The sequence below is a fragment of the Heterodontus francisci genome, unplaced genomic scaffold (assembly GCF_036365525.1).
Source record: "Heterodontus francisci isolate sHetFra1 unplaced genomic scaffold, sHetFra1.hap1 HAP1_SCAFFOLD_562, whole genome shotgun sequence".
Classification (NCBI taxonomy): domain Eukaryota; kingdom Metazoa; phylum Chordata; class Chondrichthyes; order Heterodontiformes; family Heterodontidae; genus Heterodontus; species Heterodontus francisci.
Window position 1 is genome coordinate 91,588 of NW_027140184.1, and position 15,832 is coordinate 107,419.

General features: G+C 46.0%; 1 protein-coding gene across 1 annotated transcript in view; it reads right to left on the reverse strand.

Moving 5' to 3' along the window:
- The window catches only part of LOC137359046 (cytochrome P450 2K6-like), a 124,055-nt gene that overhangs the window by 14,517 nt on the left and 93,706 nt on the right, over window positions 1-15,832 (reverse strand). The window contains exons 5-7 of the mRNA XM_068025162.1: window positions 12,564-12,737; window positions 11,219-11,360; window positions 3,337-3,521 (exon numbers count right to left, since the gene is read on the reverse strand). Of these exons, the coding sequence (XP_067881263.1) occupies window positions 3,337-3,521; window positions 11,219-11,360; window positions 12,564-12,737 (501 nt within the window). The remainder of the gene's footprint in view (window positions 1-3,336; window positions 3,522-11,218; window positions 11,361-12,563; window positions 12,738-15,832) is intronic.

Below are 15,832 nucleotides of genomic sequence, written 5' to 3' on the forward strand. Positions count from 1 at the left end.
TCCTCCACCATTTCCGCCACCTCCAGCGTGATGCCACCATCAAATGCATCTGCCCCTCCCCTCCCCTGGGAGCATTCCAAAGGACACTCTGATCCACTCCTCCATTACACCCAACACCTCGTCCCCTGCCCATGGTTCCTTGCCATGCAATCACAGGAGCTGTAGTACCTGCCCTTTTACCTCCTCTCTCCTCACCATCCAAGACCACAAACACTCCTTTCAGGTGAAGCAGCGGTTTACTTGTACTTCTTTCAATTTAGAACACTGCTTCACGGTCCTGTGTTTCTTTTACTCTCCTTGGAAATATTGAGAGTGTAAAGAGTGATTTAAGAATGTAAAGTGAACAGTGCACTTTTAAGAACTCTCCAGAGACAGTGAGGCAAGGTGCATTCTAATTTTCAAGCAACAGCCACAGAGAGAGAGAGAGAACACGGGATTCAATGTTGCAGTTTTGACTTTGAAAACTAGCTGGCAAAAACTGGTTTGAGCAGTCAGTTAAGAGCTCTCTGAGAGACAATTTAAACTGAAGGGCAAAGAGCTGTGCAATTTCTCTCTCAAGAAAATTTTACAAAGCAACAAGATGAATTAATTCCCTAAGTAAAACAAGAAACTCTTTTCTTTCTTAACAAAGTATCAGTATTGCTGTGTTTATCACTGAAGGGACAGTTAATGGTACAACTGCTGAACTGAACTGCTGAATTCTTATCTTTGGAAGGACCTTCTGTTTCATCAGACCTTGGAAGACTGCAAGTGAACTTTGACTGTGTTGTATTGGAAAACTCCATTCATCAGGAACGTAACTTGCAAAGTCCTTATTTTTATATGTTTTTGGGCAGCAAATTAAAACCAAACTACTGTTAGTTCAAGCATATGTATATGAATGCGAGAGCTAGATTTTTAAATAAAAAGTTATAAGGTTTTTATGTATTGGTTTACCTTAGTCATGTTTAAGATCTTAGTTTTTTAAAATAAATAGTTAATTTTTTGATATCTAAAGATACCTGGGTTGGTTTGCTTAATTCGGGGGTCACGAGCTTGTTTAATTCAGCTCCTTTTTTCTCCGATTTGATGCGACCTGTGGAGTGACGGGACTGAATTGACAGTGCGTTGCTCCCACCATGATCAGAATCATACATTTTGATTGGGGGCTTTGTCCTACGCAGTCGAGGCAACCACATTCACTGCTCACAATGCAGTCTCCTCTACGTTGGGAGACCAAAATGTAGATTGTGTGACTGCTTTGTGGAACACCTCCGCTCATTCAGAAAGCATGACCCTGAGCTTCCGGTTGCTTGCCATTTCAACACATCCACTGCTCTCATGCCCACATTTCTGTCCTTGGCCTACTGCTGTGTTCCAGTGAACATCAACGCAAGCTCAAGTAACAGCACCTGATCTTTCTGATGAGGTACTCTACATTCTGCCAGACTGAACATTGAGTTCAATAATTTCAGAGCACGACTGACCCTTTTTTATTATTATTTCATTTTGTTTTATCATTTTTTTAACCATGTGTGTCCTAAAATGCATTTTTCATGTTTGTGCTTTTGGCTAGGGCTGTTCATTGTTCTGTCATTAACACTCTTTCTCCACTAATGCTTTGTCTTTCACCGCACCATTAGGACACTCTCTTTGTCTTTGTCAGTTAATCACTCTGGCCCTCTGTCCTATCACACACCCTCTCTTTTGTTTTCTTAACCCCCACCCCTGCTTTACCTGCTTAAAACCTATTACATGTCTAACCTTTGCCAGTTCTGTTGAAAGGTCACAGACCTGAAACGTTAACTCTGCTTCTCTCTCCACAGATGCTGCCAGGCCTGCTGAGTATATTCAGCACTTTCTGTTTTTATTTCAGATTTCCAGCATCTGCAGTACTTTGCTTTTATTTTAGAGGAAACATACTATCCTGGATTCACATCTGTGGCCACAGAAAAGCCTGCCTGTTCCCCTCATTATTGAATCCCCCATCACTATTGCTTTCCCAGTCTTCCTGTTCCTCCACCCCACAACCCCCCCCCCCCCCCCCACCCCCCACCCAGTACAGCTTCGCCAGCCATGGTGCCATGGGCTAAGATCACAGCAGGGCAGCAGATGCATGGGAACACCACTACCTGCACTCCTGCACTTCCTGCCTGGTCCTTCGTGATTGCCCGATCGTCACCCATTCCCACTCTGCCTGCATACCCTGCAATCCACATCAGGAATCCTGCTATCCACGAAACCCTCAGACTTGTGGATGCTCCGCAGTGACTCCAGCTGCTGCTCAAGCACTGAAACCTGGAGCTCAAACTGCTGTAGCTGGCGACACTTCCTGCTCATGGGAGGACTGAATTTGGCAATGGGGCTCCCAGCTCCAGGCCGCAAAAGAGGCCTTTCAGAGCCCCCACCCCCAGCACGATTCAATGACAGTCAGGCATATAGAAGTCCCAGATTTTAGTACAATAAAACATTTTGTGACACTCCTTAATCCACACTTGGTCAAATACTGCCTTGATGTCAAGGCCAGTCATTGTTACCTCACCCCTGGAAGTCAGCTCTTTCATCCATGTTTGAACCAAGGCTGTAATGAAGTCTGGAGCTGAATGGTCTTGTCAGAACCCAAACCCAGCATTGGTGAGCAGGTTATTGCTAAGTAAGTGCCGCTTGATAGCACTGTCGATGTGACCTTCCATTAGTTTGCTGATGATTGAGAGTTGTCCCTGGTCAGCCTCCAGCACCTAAATAATGTCAGATATACATCCAATATCATATTGTACTTGGTGTTGTCGAGGCATACCCGGAGAAAGCCATCTATAATAGGCTTTAGTCTCCTTGAAAGCACAAAAAGGTGGGTCTAATTTCAGGACCGAAACCAGAAATTGTTTTACACTGAACACATTAAACCTGTCATGTTCAGGATTACCAGGTCCAGATGTTTGCTTAAGTTGTGGCAACAGGAAGTAGTGCATGACAAGGAAGTGCTTAGTATATTATAGAGTCATGGAGAGATACAGCACTGAAACAGGTCCTTCGGCCCACCGTGTCTGTGCCGACCATCAACCACCCATTTATACTAATCCTACATTAATCCCATATTCCCTGCCTACACTAGGGGCAATTTTACAATGGCCAATTTACCTATCAACCTGCAAGTCTTTGGCAGTGGGAGGAAACCGGAGCACCCGGTTTATAGACAAATGTTGTCAAAAATTGTCACCAATTTTACCCTCCTTACTAAAGGTTTATCAAAACTGGTTGGAAAGAAAATGAAACAGCAAACCTCCTTAATTGCTGAGAGTTACAAACCTCTAACAAACATCCATTCCACACTCTCACGCTCACCACCTGCAGTTTTACCTTGGGAATGAAATATCCTCCGAGGTATGTGTCGCCAATATTTGAGCGATGAATTATTGGAGTGACATTGGCAAACCTCACGGCCTCGTGTATCACAGCATTGGTGTAGGGCAGCTTCTTTCGATCTTCCATTCTCGGAGCGCGTTCGGTTCCAATCTCCTGATCGATTTCTTCCTGAACTCTCTCTAAAAGGCAAAGCAGGAACAATTGTTGTCACATCACAACCTAAACAACAGCAAATAAAAGTGTTTTTTTTTGTTTTATGGGATGTGGGCATTGATGGCAAGGCCAGCATTTATTGCCCATCCCTAATTGCTCTTGAGAAAGTGGTGGTGAGCTGCCTTCTTGAACCACTGCAGTCCATCTGGTGCGCATACAGCAACAGTGCTGTTGGAAAGAAGTTCCAGGATTTTGACCCAGCGACAGTGAAGGAATGGCGATATAGTTCCAAGTCAAATGGTGTGTGACTTGGAGGGGAACTTGCAGGTGGTGGTGTTCCCGTGCATCTGCTACCCCTGTCCTTCTAGGTGGCAGAGGTTGAGGGTTTAGAAGGTGCTGTTGAAGGAGCCTTGGTGGGTTTCTGCAGTGTTATATTTTACATACCTTGTAGCCAAGATTATGACCTAACCTGTTATTATTCAGTGATAGTATCATGGCTGCTTGGCTGAGGTGTGTGACTCTGAGTGAAAGAAGGATAGAATGAGTGGGCAGAACAGGATGATGTGTATAACTGTAATGTGTATGTGTGTGTGTATGTATGTTTGTGAGTGTGAGTGTGCGTGTACGTGTGCTTGAGAGTGTGTAACTGTATGTGTGTGAGTGTGTGTATGTGTGAGTGTGTGTGTGGGAATGATGTGTATGTGTGTGTGTGCATATGTGTATGTGTGTGTGATGTGTATGTGTGTGCATGTGTGTGTGTGTATGTATATGTGTGAGTGTGTATGTGCAGGTGTGTGTAAGTGTGTGTGCACATGTGTGTGTCTGTGTGTGGGTATGAGTGTGTATGTGAGTGGGTGTATATGTGTGTGTGTGAGTGTGTTTGTGGAAGTGTGCATGTACATGTGTGTGATTGTGTGTGTATGTGTTTGTAAGTGTGCGTGTGTGTGCGTTTGTGTGAAAGTGTGCGTGTATGTGTGTATGTGTGTAAGTGTGTGTGAGTGTGTGTGTGTAAGTGTGTGACAGAGTGTGTGTGTGTGAGTGTGTGCATGTGTGTGAGAGTGTATGTGCGTATGTGTATGTATGAGTGTGTGTGTGTGTGAATGTGTATGTGTGTTTGCCTGTGTGTGTACGTGTGCCTGAGTGTGTGTGTGAGTGTGTGAGTGTGTATGTATGTGCACGTGTATGTGTGTGTGTGTGCATGAGTGTATGTGTGTGTATTTGTGTGTGAGTGTGCATGTGAGAGTGTGTGTGTGTGTGGTTGTGTGTGGTTGTGTGTGTGAGTGTGTATGTGTGTCAGTGTATGTGTACATGTTTGTGTTAGTGTGTACGTGTGTGTGTGTGTACGTGTGTGTGTGAGTGTGTACGTGTGTGTGTGTGTGAGTGTGTTTGTTGGAGCAGGTGGATGAGTGCTGTCTAAGGAGCCTTGGTGTATTGCTGCAGTGCATCTTGTAGATGGTACACACTGCTGCCACTGTGTGTCGGTGGTGGAGAGAGTGAATGTTCGTAGATGGGGTGCCAATCAAGCAGGCTTCTTTGTCCTGGGTGGTGTCGAGCTTCTTGAGTGTTGTTGGAGCTGCACCCATCCAGGCAAGTGGAGTGTATTCCATCACACTCCTGACCTGTGCCTTGCAGATGGTGGACAGGCTTTGGGGAGGTGTGGTAGTCACTAGAGAATTCCCAGCCTCTGACTTGTTCTTGTATTTATATGGCCACTCAAGGATGTTGATAGTGGGGGATTCAGCGATGGTAATGCCACTGATCATCAAGGGGAGATGGTTAGATTCTCTCTTGTTGGACATGGTCATTGCCTGGCACTTGTGTGGCGCAAATGTTACTTGCCCCTTATCAGCCCAAGCCTGGATATTGTCCAGGTCTTGCTGCATTTCTATACGGACTGCTTCAGGATCTGAGGAGTCACGAATGGTGCTGAACGTTGTGCAATCATCAGCGAACATCCCCACTTCTGACCTTATGATTGAAGGAAGGTCATTGATGAAGCAGCTGAAGATGGTTGGACCCAGGACACTACTCTGAGGAACTCCTGCAGTGATGTCCTGAAGCTCAGATGATTGACCTCCAACAACCACCAATATCCAGGGCAGGAGGTTTGCTCGAGCTCTTCGGGAGGGTTTAAACTAGTTTGGCAGGGGGATGGGAACCGGAGCTACGGATCAGTGGATGGGGTAGCTGTTGAACAGGCAGATACCGAGTGCAGAGAGTCTGTGAGGAAGGTTAGACAGTTGACAGGGCAAAGTTGCAGCCAGTATGATGGGTTGAAGTGTGTCTATTTTAACGCAAGAAGTGTCAGGAATAAGGGTGATGAACTTAGAACATGGATCAGTACTTGGAGCTACGATGTTGTGGCCATTACGGAGACGTGGATATCACAGGGGCAGGAATGGATGTTGGATGTTCCGGGGTTTAGATGTTTCAAAAGGAATAGGGAGGGAGGTAAAAGAGGTGGGGGAGTGGCATTGTTAATCAGGGATAGTATCACAGCTGCAGAAAGGGAGGTCGTCGAGGAGGGTTTGTCTACTGAGTCATTATGGGTGGAAGTCAGAAAGAGGAAAGGAGCAGTCACTTTGTTGGGAGTTTTCTATAGACCCCCCAATAGCAACAGAGACACGGAGGAACAGATTGGGAGGCAGATTTTGGAAAGGTGCAGAAGTAACAGGGTTGTTGTCATGGGTGACTTCAGCTTCCCTAATATTGTTTGGAACCTCCTGAGTGCAAATAGTTTGGATGGATCAGTTTTTGTCAGGTGTGTCCAGGAAGGTTTCCTGACTCAATATGTAGATAGGCCGACTGGAGGAGAGGCTATGTTGGACTTGGTGCTTGGCAACGAACCAGGCCAGGTGGCAGATCTCTCGGTGGGAGAGCATTTCGGTGATAGTGATCACAACTCCCTGACCTTTACTATAGTCATGGATAGGGATAGGAGCAGACGGGATGGGAAAATATTTAATTGGGAGAGGGGGAATTACAATGCTATTAGGCAGGAACTGGGGAGCATAAATTGGGAACAGATGTTCTCAGGGAAATGCACGACAGAAATGTGGAGGTTGTTTAGGGAGCACTTGCTGCGACTGCTGGATAGGTTTGTCCCGATGAGGCAAGGAAGGGATGGGAGGGTGAAGGAACCTTGGATGACAAGAGATGTGGAACAGCTAGTCAAGAGGAAGAAGGAAGCTTACTTAAGGTTGAGGAAGCAAGGATCTGACAGGGCTCTAGAGGGTTACAAGGTAGCCAGGAAGGAACTGAAGAATGGACTTAGGAGAGCGAGAAGGGGACATGAAAAAGTCTTGGCGGGTAGGATTAAGGAAAATCCCAAGGTGTTCTATAGTTATGTGAGGATCAAGAGGATGGCCAGAGTGAGGGTAGGGCCGATCAGGGATAGTGGAGGGAACTTGTGCCTGGAGTCGGAGTAGGTAGGGGAGGTCCTAAATGAATACTTTGCTTCAGTATTCACGAGTGAGAAGGACCTGGTCGTTTGTGAGGACAGCGTAGAATAGGCTGATATGCTCGAACAGGTTCAGGTTGAGGTTAAGAGGGAAGATGTGCTGGAAATTTTGAATGATATGAGGATAGATAAGTCCCCGGGGCCAGACGGGATATACCCAAGGATATTACGGGAAGCGAGGGAAGAGATTGCTGCGCCTTTGGCGATGATCTTTGCGTCTTCACTGTCCACTGGAGTAGTACCGGATGATTGGAGGGTGGCAAATGTTGTTCCCTTGTTCAAGAAAGGGAATAGGGATAACCCTGGGAATTATAGACCAGTCAGTCTTATGTCGGTAGTGGGCAAATTATTGGAGAGGATTCTGAGAGACAGGATTTATGATTATTTGGAAAAGCATAGTTTGATTAGAGATAGTCAGCATGGCTTTGTAAGGGGCAGGTCATGCCTCACAAGCCTTATTGAATTCTTTGAAGATGTGACAAGACACACTGATGAAGGAAGAGCAGTGGATGTGGTGTATATGGATTTTAGCAAGGCGTTTGATAAGGTTCACCATGGTAGGCTCATTCAGAAAGTAAGGAGGCATGGGATACAGGGAAAGTTGGCTGTCTGGATACAAAATTGGCTGGCCCATAGAAGACAGAGGGTGGTAGTAGATGGAAAGTATTCAGCATAGAGCTCGGTGACCAGTGGTGTTCCGCAGGGATCTGTTCTGGGACCTCTGCTCTTTGTGATTTTTATAAATGACTTGGATGAGGAAGTGGAAGGCTGGGTTAGCAAGTTTGCCGATGACACGAAGGTTGCTGGAGTTGTGGATAGTGTGGAAGGCTGTTGTAGGTTGCAACGGGACATTGACAGGATGCAGAGCTGGGCTGAGAAGTGGCAGATGGAGTTCAACCTGGAAAAGTGTGAAGTGATTCATTTTGGAAGGTCGAATTTGAATGCAGAATACAGGCTTAAAGACAGGATTTTTGGCAGTGTGGAGGAACAGAGGGATCTTGGGGTCCATGTCCATAGATCGCTCAAAGTTGCCACCCAAGTTGATAGGGTTGTTAAGAAGGCGTATGGTGTGTTGGCTTTCATTAACAGGGGGATTGAGTTTAAGAGCCGAGAGGTTATGCTGCAGCTCTACAAGGCCCTGGTTCGACCACACTTGGAATATTATGTTCAGTTCTGGTCGCCTCATTATAGTAAGGATGTGGAAGCTTTCGAGAGGGTGCAGAGGAGATTTACCAGGATGCTGCCTGGACTGGAGGGCATGTTTTACGAAGAAAGGTTGAGGGAGCTAGGGCTTTTCTCATTGGAGTGAAGAAGGATGAGAGGTGACTTGATAGAGGGGTACAAGATGATGAGAGGCATGGATAGAGTGGATAGCCAGAGACTTTTTCCCAGGGTGGAAAGGGCTATCACCAGGGGGCATAATTTTAAGGTGATTGGAGGAAGGTTTCGGGGAGATGTCAGAGGTAGGTTCTTTACACAGAGAGTGGTGGGTGCGTGGAATGCACAGCCAGCGTTGGGAGTAGAAGCAGATACATTAGGGACATTTAAGCGACTCTTGGATAGGTACATGGATAATGGTAGTATGAAGGGTATGTAGGTAGTTTGATCTTCGAGTAAGTTAAAGGTTCGGCACAACATTGTGGGCCGAAGGGCCTGTACTGTGCTGTACTGTTCTATGTTCTATGTTCTAACCACAGCCATCTTCCTTTGCGCTAGGTATGACTCCAACCAGTGGAGAGTTTTCCACTGATTCCCATTAACTTCGGTTTTGCTTGGACTCCTTGATGCCATACTTGGTGAAATGCTGCCTTGACGTCAAGGGCATTCACCCTCTTCTCACCTCTTGAGTTCAGCTCTTTTGTCTATTGTTGAACCATGGCTGTAATGAGGTCAGGAGCTGAGTGGCCCGGGCGGAATCCAAACTGAGTGTCACTGAGCGGGTTATTGATAAGCAAGTACCACTTGATAACACTGTCAATGACACCTTCCATCACTTTACTGATGATCGAGAGTAAATTGATGGGGCAGTAATTGGCCGGGTTGGACTTCTCCTGCTTTTTGTGTACAGGACAGACCTGGGCAATTTTCCACATTGCAGGGTAGATGCCAGTGTTGTAGCTGTACTGGAACAGCTTGACTAGGGGTGCGGCAAGTTCTGGAGCACAAGTCTTCAGTACTATTGCTGGAATATTGTCAGGGTCCATAGCCTTTGCAGTATCCAGTGCCTTCAGTCGTTTCTTGATATCACGCGGAGTGAATCGAATTGGCTGAAGTCTGGCATCTGTGATGCTGGGCACCTCAGGAGGAGGCCAAGATGGATCATCAACTCGGCACTTCTGGCTGAAGATTGTTGTAAATGCTTCAGCCTTATCTTTCGTACTGATGTGCTAGGCTCCCCCATCATTGAGGATGGGGATATTTGTGGAGCCACCTCCTCCAGTTAGTTGTTTAATTGTCCACCACCATTCACAGCTGGATGTGGCAGGACTGCAGAGCTTAGATCTGATCCGTTGGTTATGGGATCGCTTAGCTCTGTCTATCACATGCTGCTTACACTGTTTGGCACGCAGATGGTCCTGTGTTGTAGCTTCACCAGGTTGACACCTCATTTTGAGGTATGCCTGGTGCTGCTCCTGGCATGCCCTCCTGCACTCTTCATTGAACCAGGGTTGATCCCCTGACTTGATGGTAATGGTAGAGTGGGGAATGCTGGGTCATGAGGTTACAGATTGTGGTTGAGTACAATTCTGCTGCTGCTGATGCGCCTCATGGATGCCCAGTTTTGCCAGGTTTTGAGCTCCCAGATCTGTTCTGAAGCTGTCCCATAAAACTCAGTAGTAGTGCCACACAACACAATGTGAAGACGGGACTTCATTTTCACAGGGACTGTGTTGTGGTCACACTTACCAATACTGTCATGGACAGCTGCATCAGATAGATTGGTGAGGATGAGGTGACAAGCTCTTTACCCCAGAGCCTGGTTCCTTCTCACTGGAGCACAGGACCAAGAGGGGGCCATTCAGCCCCTCTAGCATGTTCGACCTGTCAATTAGATTTGGCTATCTTTTTATTCATTTTTTTATTTAGAGATACAGCACTGAGACAGGCCCTTCGGCCCACCCAGTCTGTGCCGACCAACAACCACCCATTTATACTAATCCTACTCTAATCCCATATTCCCTACCACATCCCCACCATTCTCCTACCACCTACCTACACTAGGGGCAATTTACAATGGCCAATTTACCAATCAACCTGCAAGCCTTTGGCTGCGGGAGGAAACTGGAGCACCCAGCGGAAACCCACGTAGTCACAGGGAGAACTTGCAAACTCCGCACAGGCAATACCCCGAACCAAACCCGGGTTGCTGGAGCTGTGAGGCTGCAGTGCTAACCACTGCGCCACTGTGCCACCCTGACATCAACTTCATTTACCTGTCCTTGCTCCCTAGCCCTTGATACCTTCATCCAACAGAACCCTATTGATCACAGTCTTGAACATTTCAGTTGACTCGCAGCATCTTCGTATCCTGTGCATTTTCCGAGAGCCTGATGGGTAAGGTGGGGGTAAAGTTCAACTTCAGTCAGACATGAAAAATGACATTACCGAGAGATGGGGGGAAAGAGGGTGAAGAAACCAGGAGAGGAGAGGAATTGAGAGAGGAGCACAATCGAGAGGAGGGCGATCAGGAGAGGTGGAAATCATGGGAGGGGTAATTAAGAGTGGGGTAAATTGGGAGAGGAGGATTATCAGGAGAGGGTGTGATCAGAGGAGGGGACAATATGGAGAGCAGTGATTCAGGGAATGGGGGAAGCCTGCAAAGGTGGGGGGGGGGGGGGGGGGATGGTGACTGGGAAATGGAGGTGACTGGGGAAGGATAATGGGAGCAAATAGGAGAGAAGGTGATCAGGAGGGGGCAATCGGGAGTGGTGGTCAGGACAGAAGTGATCATGGGATGGTCTGACTGGAGAGGATGGTGATCTAGAGTGGGGAGTATTTGGGAGAGGTGCCAAACAGGAAACCATAAGAGGTGGATGATTGGGGAGGAGGTGACCAGGCGAGGGAAGGGACAGTCGGGATGGGGATTGTGATTGTGAGAGGGGATGTATTCCACCCCCTCATCCTGCCTGTTTGACCCAGCCCTTTCTCCCACCACAAGAAGTGAAATTGCCCCTCAGCTTTTAGTCAAATCTATAAGTTTCCTCCTCAATACTGAAGTAATTGCTCCAATAAATAAATGAGTGAAACGTCTTGCCTACTTACTCTGAATCTCTGGGTATTTCACCATGAGAAGCAGACTCCACTGAAGGGTGGCACCAACGGTTTCTGTTCCAGCTCCAATCATTTCTAATATCAGCCGAGACAAATTTTTGTCATGGAAATAAGATCCTGGATTTCCCGCTTCCTGCAGAGAAGAATTGAAAGGTGAATAACAGGATTTAAACAAAATTGCTCTTTAAACAGCTGACATCAGTAAATGTGACCCTGACTATATTCGATTGTAAGAAAAACCCAACAGGTTCAATCACATCATTTGGAGAAGGAAATCTGCTGTTCCTACCCAGTCTGGACTACATGTGACTCCAGTCCCAGACCAACATGGTTGATGCATAATTTCTCTCTGAAGTGGCCCAGCAAGTCAGTCAGTGTTATTAAACTTGCTATTAATGGTTATAGAAGGCACCTTCTTAGGAAGACTTAGGAATGGGCAATGAATTTCAGCCTTGCCAGTGACAGCCCAAGAATCAATGTTTAAAGAAACAATTACAGAAGGAGAGGTCATGTGAGTTCCCATCAAAGTTTATCTTGAGATAACATGGCTGTATTAATAGATATTTGTGGAATAGTATGCAGTGTTTATCAGATTGAGAAACACGTGGCTTTGATGGCACCATCTGGCAACAGAAAAATGTCAATTTTAACTCAGTAGGGTGGGACATCCCAGGGCTTGGGAGATCGAAACTTCCCTTGTGGGGCCCAGCGGTTTTCTCCTCCTCCCCCAGGCCACTAAGGGGAAGTCAAAAGACATATTCTGGGTCTTTTCTGGCGCTGACTCCTCTTCCCCCTGGGTGAATCTCACAGTAAAGTCACTTCCCTGCTCAGGTCAAGAGTGACAATAGCAGTTCTTATTGTAACTTGCGAGATTGATGTAGGACATTGATGGGTGAGTCTCACGGATGATTCAAAACATCTCCACTGAACGGACGGAGTTAAAATTGCTCCTTCAATGTTATAATAGATCAGACGTGGTGTTCTGCCCAGGACATGGGGTGAGATGTTTGTATAAGACAGGAGCATTCTACTGTCTCTAGGCAGGTACATTATTGTGTCTTATAGAGCCTGCAATAAAATCAATGCAAACATTGGAAATTGGGAAACATTGTACATTACCAGTTTTTATATAATGGGAGAAGTTTAGGAAGTGGGTAAACACTGGGGGAAAGTTAACACACTCTAATATTTGAACAATATCAAGTTTCCTTTGGGGAGGGAGCGCACATTGACCTGACAATTCCAGTTACAGACGTTCAAATCCATGTGTACTGGAAAGGGATCCCAATATATCATTCAGTACTGTTTCCAATAGAGGTCTGAAAAATGATGATACCTCTTTCTGTTTGACCAGAAATGCCTCAACGTAGTTCCTCACATCACCTTCGGTCAGCTGTTCACGAATCTTTGCAATTAAAGGCTGAATAAGAGTGTTCATTTCATTGTGCAGTTCAATGGCTTCCTTGTGCTTTCCAGGTAGATGTTTCAGAAAAGGGAATGCATTCAGTATCTGTAAAATGCAACCAAATATTTCAATTAGCCCAGCAGCCACACTGTTTCTCCATCATTCACAATTCCACGTTTCAGTTGTTGAAGTCAAGCTTGATGTTGCTTCTCAAAAGGATGAGTTTGTGCAGATTTACACACAGCAGTGAGAGATATTCCAAATGAAACTCCAGAATTATTTAAAGGTAAAAAGTAATCAATTCTTACTGACAAAAGTGCCTGAAAATTCAATCCTGAATTTTGTACGCCCTCTCCTTGATCCATGGTAACTGGTGTCTTTTACTCTACTGTGTTAGTTCTACTGCAAGAGGACACTAGAGGGTATTAACATTTAATGGAATCCCCACCATTAACATCCTGGGAGTCACCACTGAACATAAAATTAACTGGACCAGTGACATAAATACTGTGGATGCAAGAGCAGGTCAGAGGCTGAGAATTCTGCAGCGCTTAACTCACCTCCTGACTCCACAATGCCTGTTCACCATGTACAAGGCACAAACCAGGAGTGTGATGGAATACTCTCCACTTGCCTGGATGGGTTCAGCTCCAACAAAACTCAAGAATCTCGATACCATCCAGGACAAAGCAGCCCGCTTGATTGGAAGCCCATCCACAAACATTCACTCCCTCCAACACCGACGCACAGTGGCAACAGTGTGTACCATCTGCAGCACATCCCAAACTCGCGAACTCTACCACCTAGAAGGACAAGGGCAGCAGATGCATGGAACACCACCACCTGCAAGTTCCCCTCCAAGTCACACACCATCCTGACTTGGAACTATATCACTGTTCCTTCACTGTCACTGGGTTAAACTCCTGGAACTCCCCTCCTAACAGCACTGTGGGTGTACCTACCCCACATGGACTGCAGCAGTTCAAGAAGGCAGTTCACCACCACCTTCTCAAGGGCAATTAGGGATGGGCAATAAATGCTGGCCTAGCCAGCGACACCCACATCCCATGAATGCATCTATATATATATAGATATAAATTAAACTTTGACACAAGTGCAAGCAGGCAGTATTGCATCAACATCAAACTTCAATGGAACTGAATACTGAGCTGAAAATTTACCAGACATCCCGTGTCGTTTTGCTGAACGTTTTGCTCTATTGCCCAAGATGAATTTTTAGCTCTATGTCCTCTCAGATGGTGAACTTGCTAATAGAGTCTCCACTTGATCAAATTACTGTTTTTAAATAAGATGCTCATTTAGTGCCTCAGCCAGGCCCTCTCCTTCAACAAGAATATCTCCTTTCTATTTCCAAATAGCCACGCCCATCCTTCGACTAACTTTTTTTTACTATTTATCTTACTGTAATGGTATATGATAGAACCACAGAACTATAGCACCATAGAAAAATTACGGTACAGAAGGAGGCCATTCAGCCTGTCGTGTCCATGCCGGCCAAAAAAAACTAGCTGCCCAATATAATCCCACCTTCCAGCACCTGGTCCATAGCCTTGCCGGTTACAGAACATCAAGTGCAGGTCCAGGTACCTTTTCAAAGAATTGAGGGTTTCTACCTCCACCACCATTCCTGGCAGTGAATTCCAGACACCCACCACTTTCTGGGTGAAAAAGTTTTGCCTCATCTCCCCTCTATTCCTTTGACCAATCACCTTAAATCTGTGCTCCCTGGTAATTGACCTCTCTGCTAGGGGAAGCAGGTCCTTCTTGTCTACTCTATCTAAAGCCCTCAGAATTTTGTACACCTCAATTAAGTCACCCTTCAGCCACCTCTGTTCTCAGGAAAACAACCCTGGCTGATCCAGTCTTTCCTTATAGCTGCAAATTTCAAACCCTGGCAACATTTTTTGTGGTGTATATAAATGACTTGGACATAAATGTAGGGGGCATAATCAAGAAGTTTGCAGATGATTGTCCATGTGGTAGACAGCGAGGAGGATAGCTGTCGGCTGCAGGAAGATATTGATGATCTGGTCAGATGGACAGAAAAGTGGCAAATGGAATTCAACTTGGAGAAGTGTGAGGTGATGCATTTGGGGAGGTCAAACAAGGCAAAGAAATACACAATTAATGGGAAAATATTGAGAAGTGTATTGGAAGTGAGGGACCTTGGAGTGAATGTCCACAGATCCCTGAAGGTAGCAGAACAGGTCGATAAGGTGGTTAATAAGGCATACGGAATCCTTTCCTGTATTAGCCGAGGTATAGAATATAAGAGCAGGGAGGTTATGCTGGAACTGTATAGCTCATAGGGTAGGCCACAACTTGAGTACTGTGTGCAGTTCTGGTCACAACATTTGTTGGAGAAATTTTCTGAGCTTTGCTAATTATTACATAACGTTGTAGAAGCAGAAAAGCAGGACACAACTTGTAGCGAATCTAACCACAACCAACGGTCATAAATTGTAGACAAAGCAGCTAACCCCAATCAGACATTATGGCCAAATATGGTGTCTGGAGTGGGCATTGAATTAAGGAACTAGCTTGTTATTGTAGAAACTGATGTTTCGCTGACCTCGGACCCTGCATAGTGCACCGTTACGTAGGCAGTCTTGTGGGTGCTTATCTAATTGTGAAACTGTTAGCTCTGCCTTTTTATACTATATACGTCCACGGCGATCTGTAGCTCTTTGGGAGTAGCGCTGGACCGCATTTAGGTAAGGTGTGCTCCCCCATGATATCATGCAATAAAGGGTTTGATTCTCAACGTCTGAGTCCGGAGAATTTGTTCAACAATAGGGCACAATCTGGATTTTCTCCAACAGTTTGGCGTAGTCGGCAGGATCCCTTCTGTACGGGATCCTGAATGAACCTAACGGGGATTAGGAACCTAAAGTAGGAAATCCAGTAAAATGTGACGAATTCGGTGTAGTAGTAGTACCAAATTCCGGGAATTTGGTGATCCTAATTTGAGTTTGCACGAGCTGTTCCTCCACCGGGTGGAGTAAAGAGGCTGTGGGACAAAAGGAGTTAGGACAACCGTCTGGGACGGTGAACGACTGGGGCTGTAACTAAACTACCAAATTGATCCGACAGGCACGTGATCGTTGCTCCTGAGTATACGAGCCGGAATCTGGCCCGAGAGAGAGAGGCTGTGGGACGGAGGGAGAATGAAAGAGCGT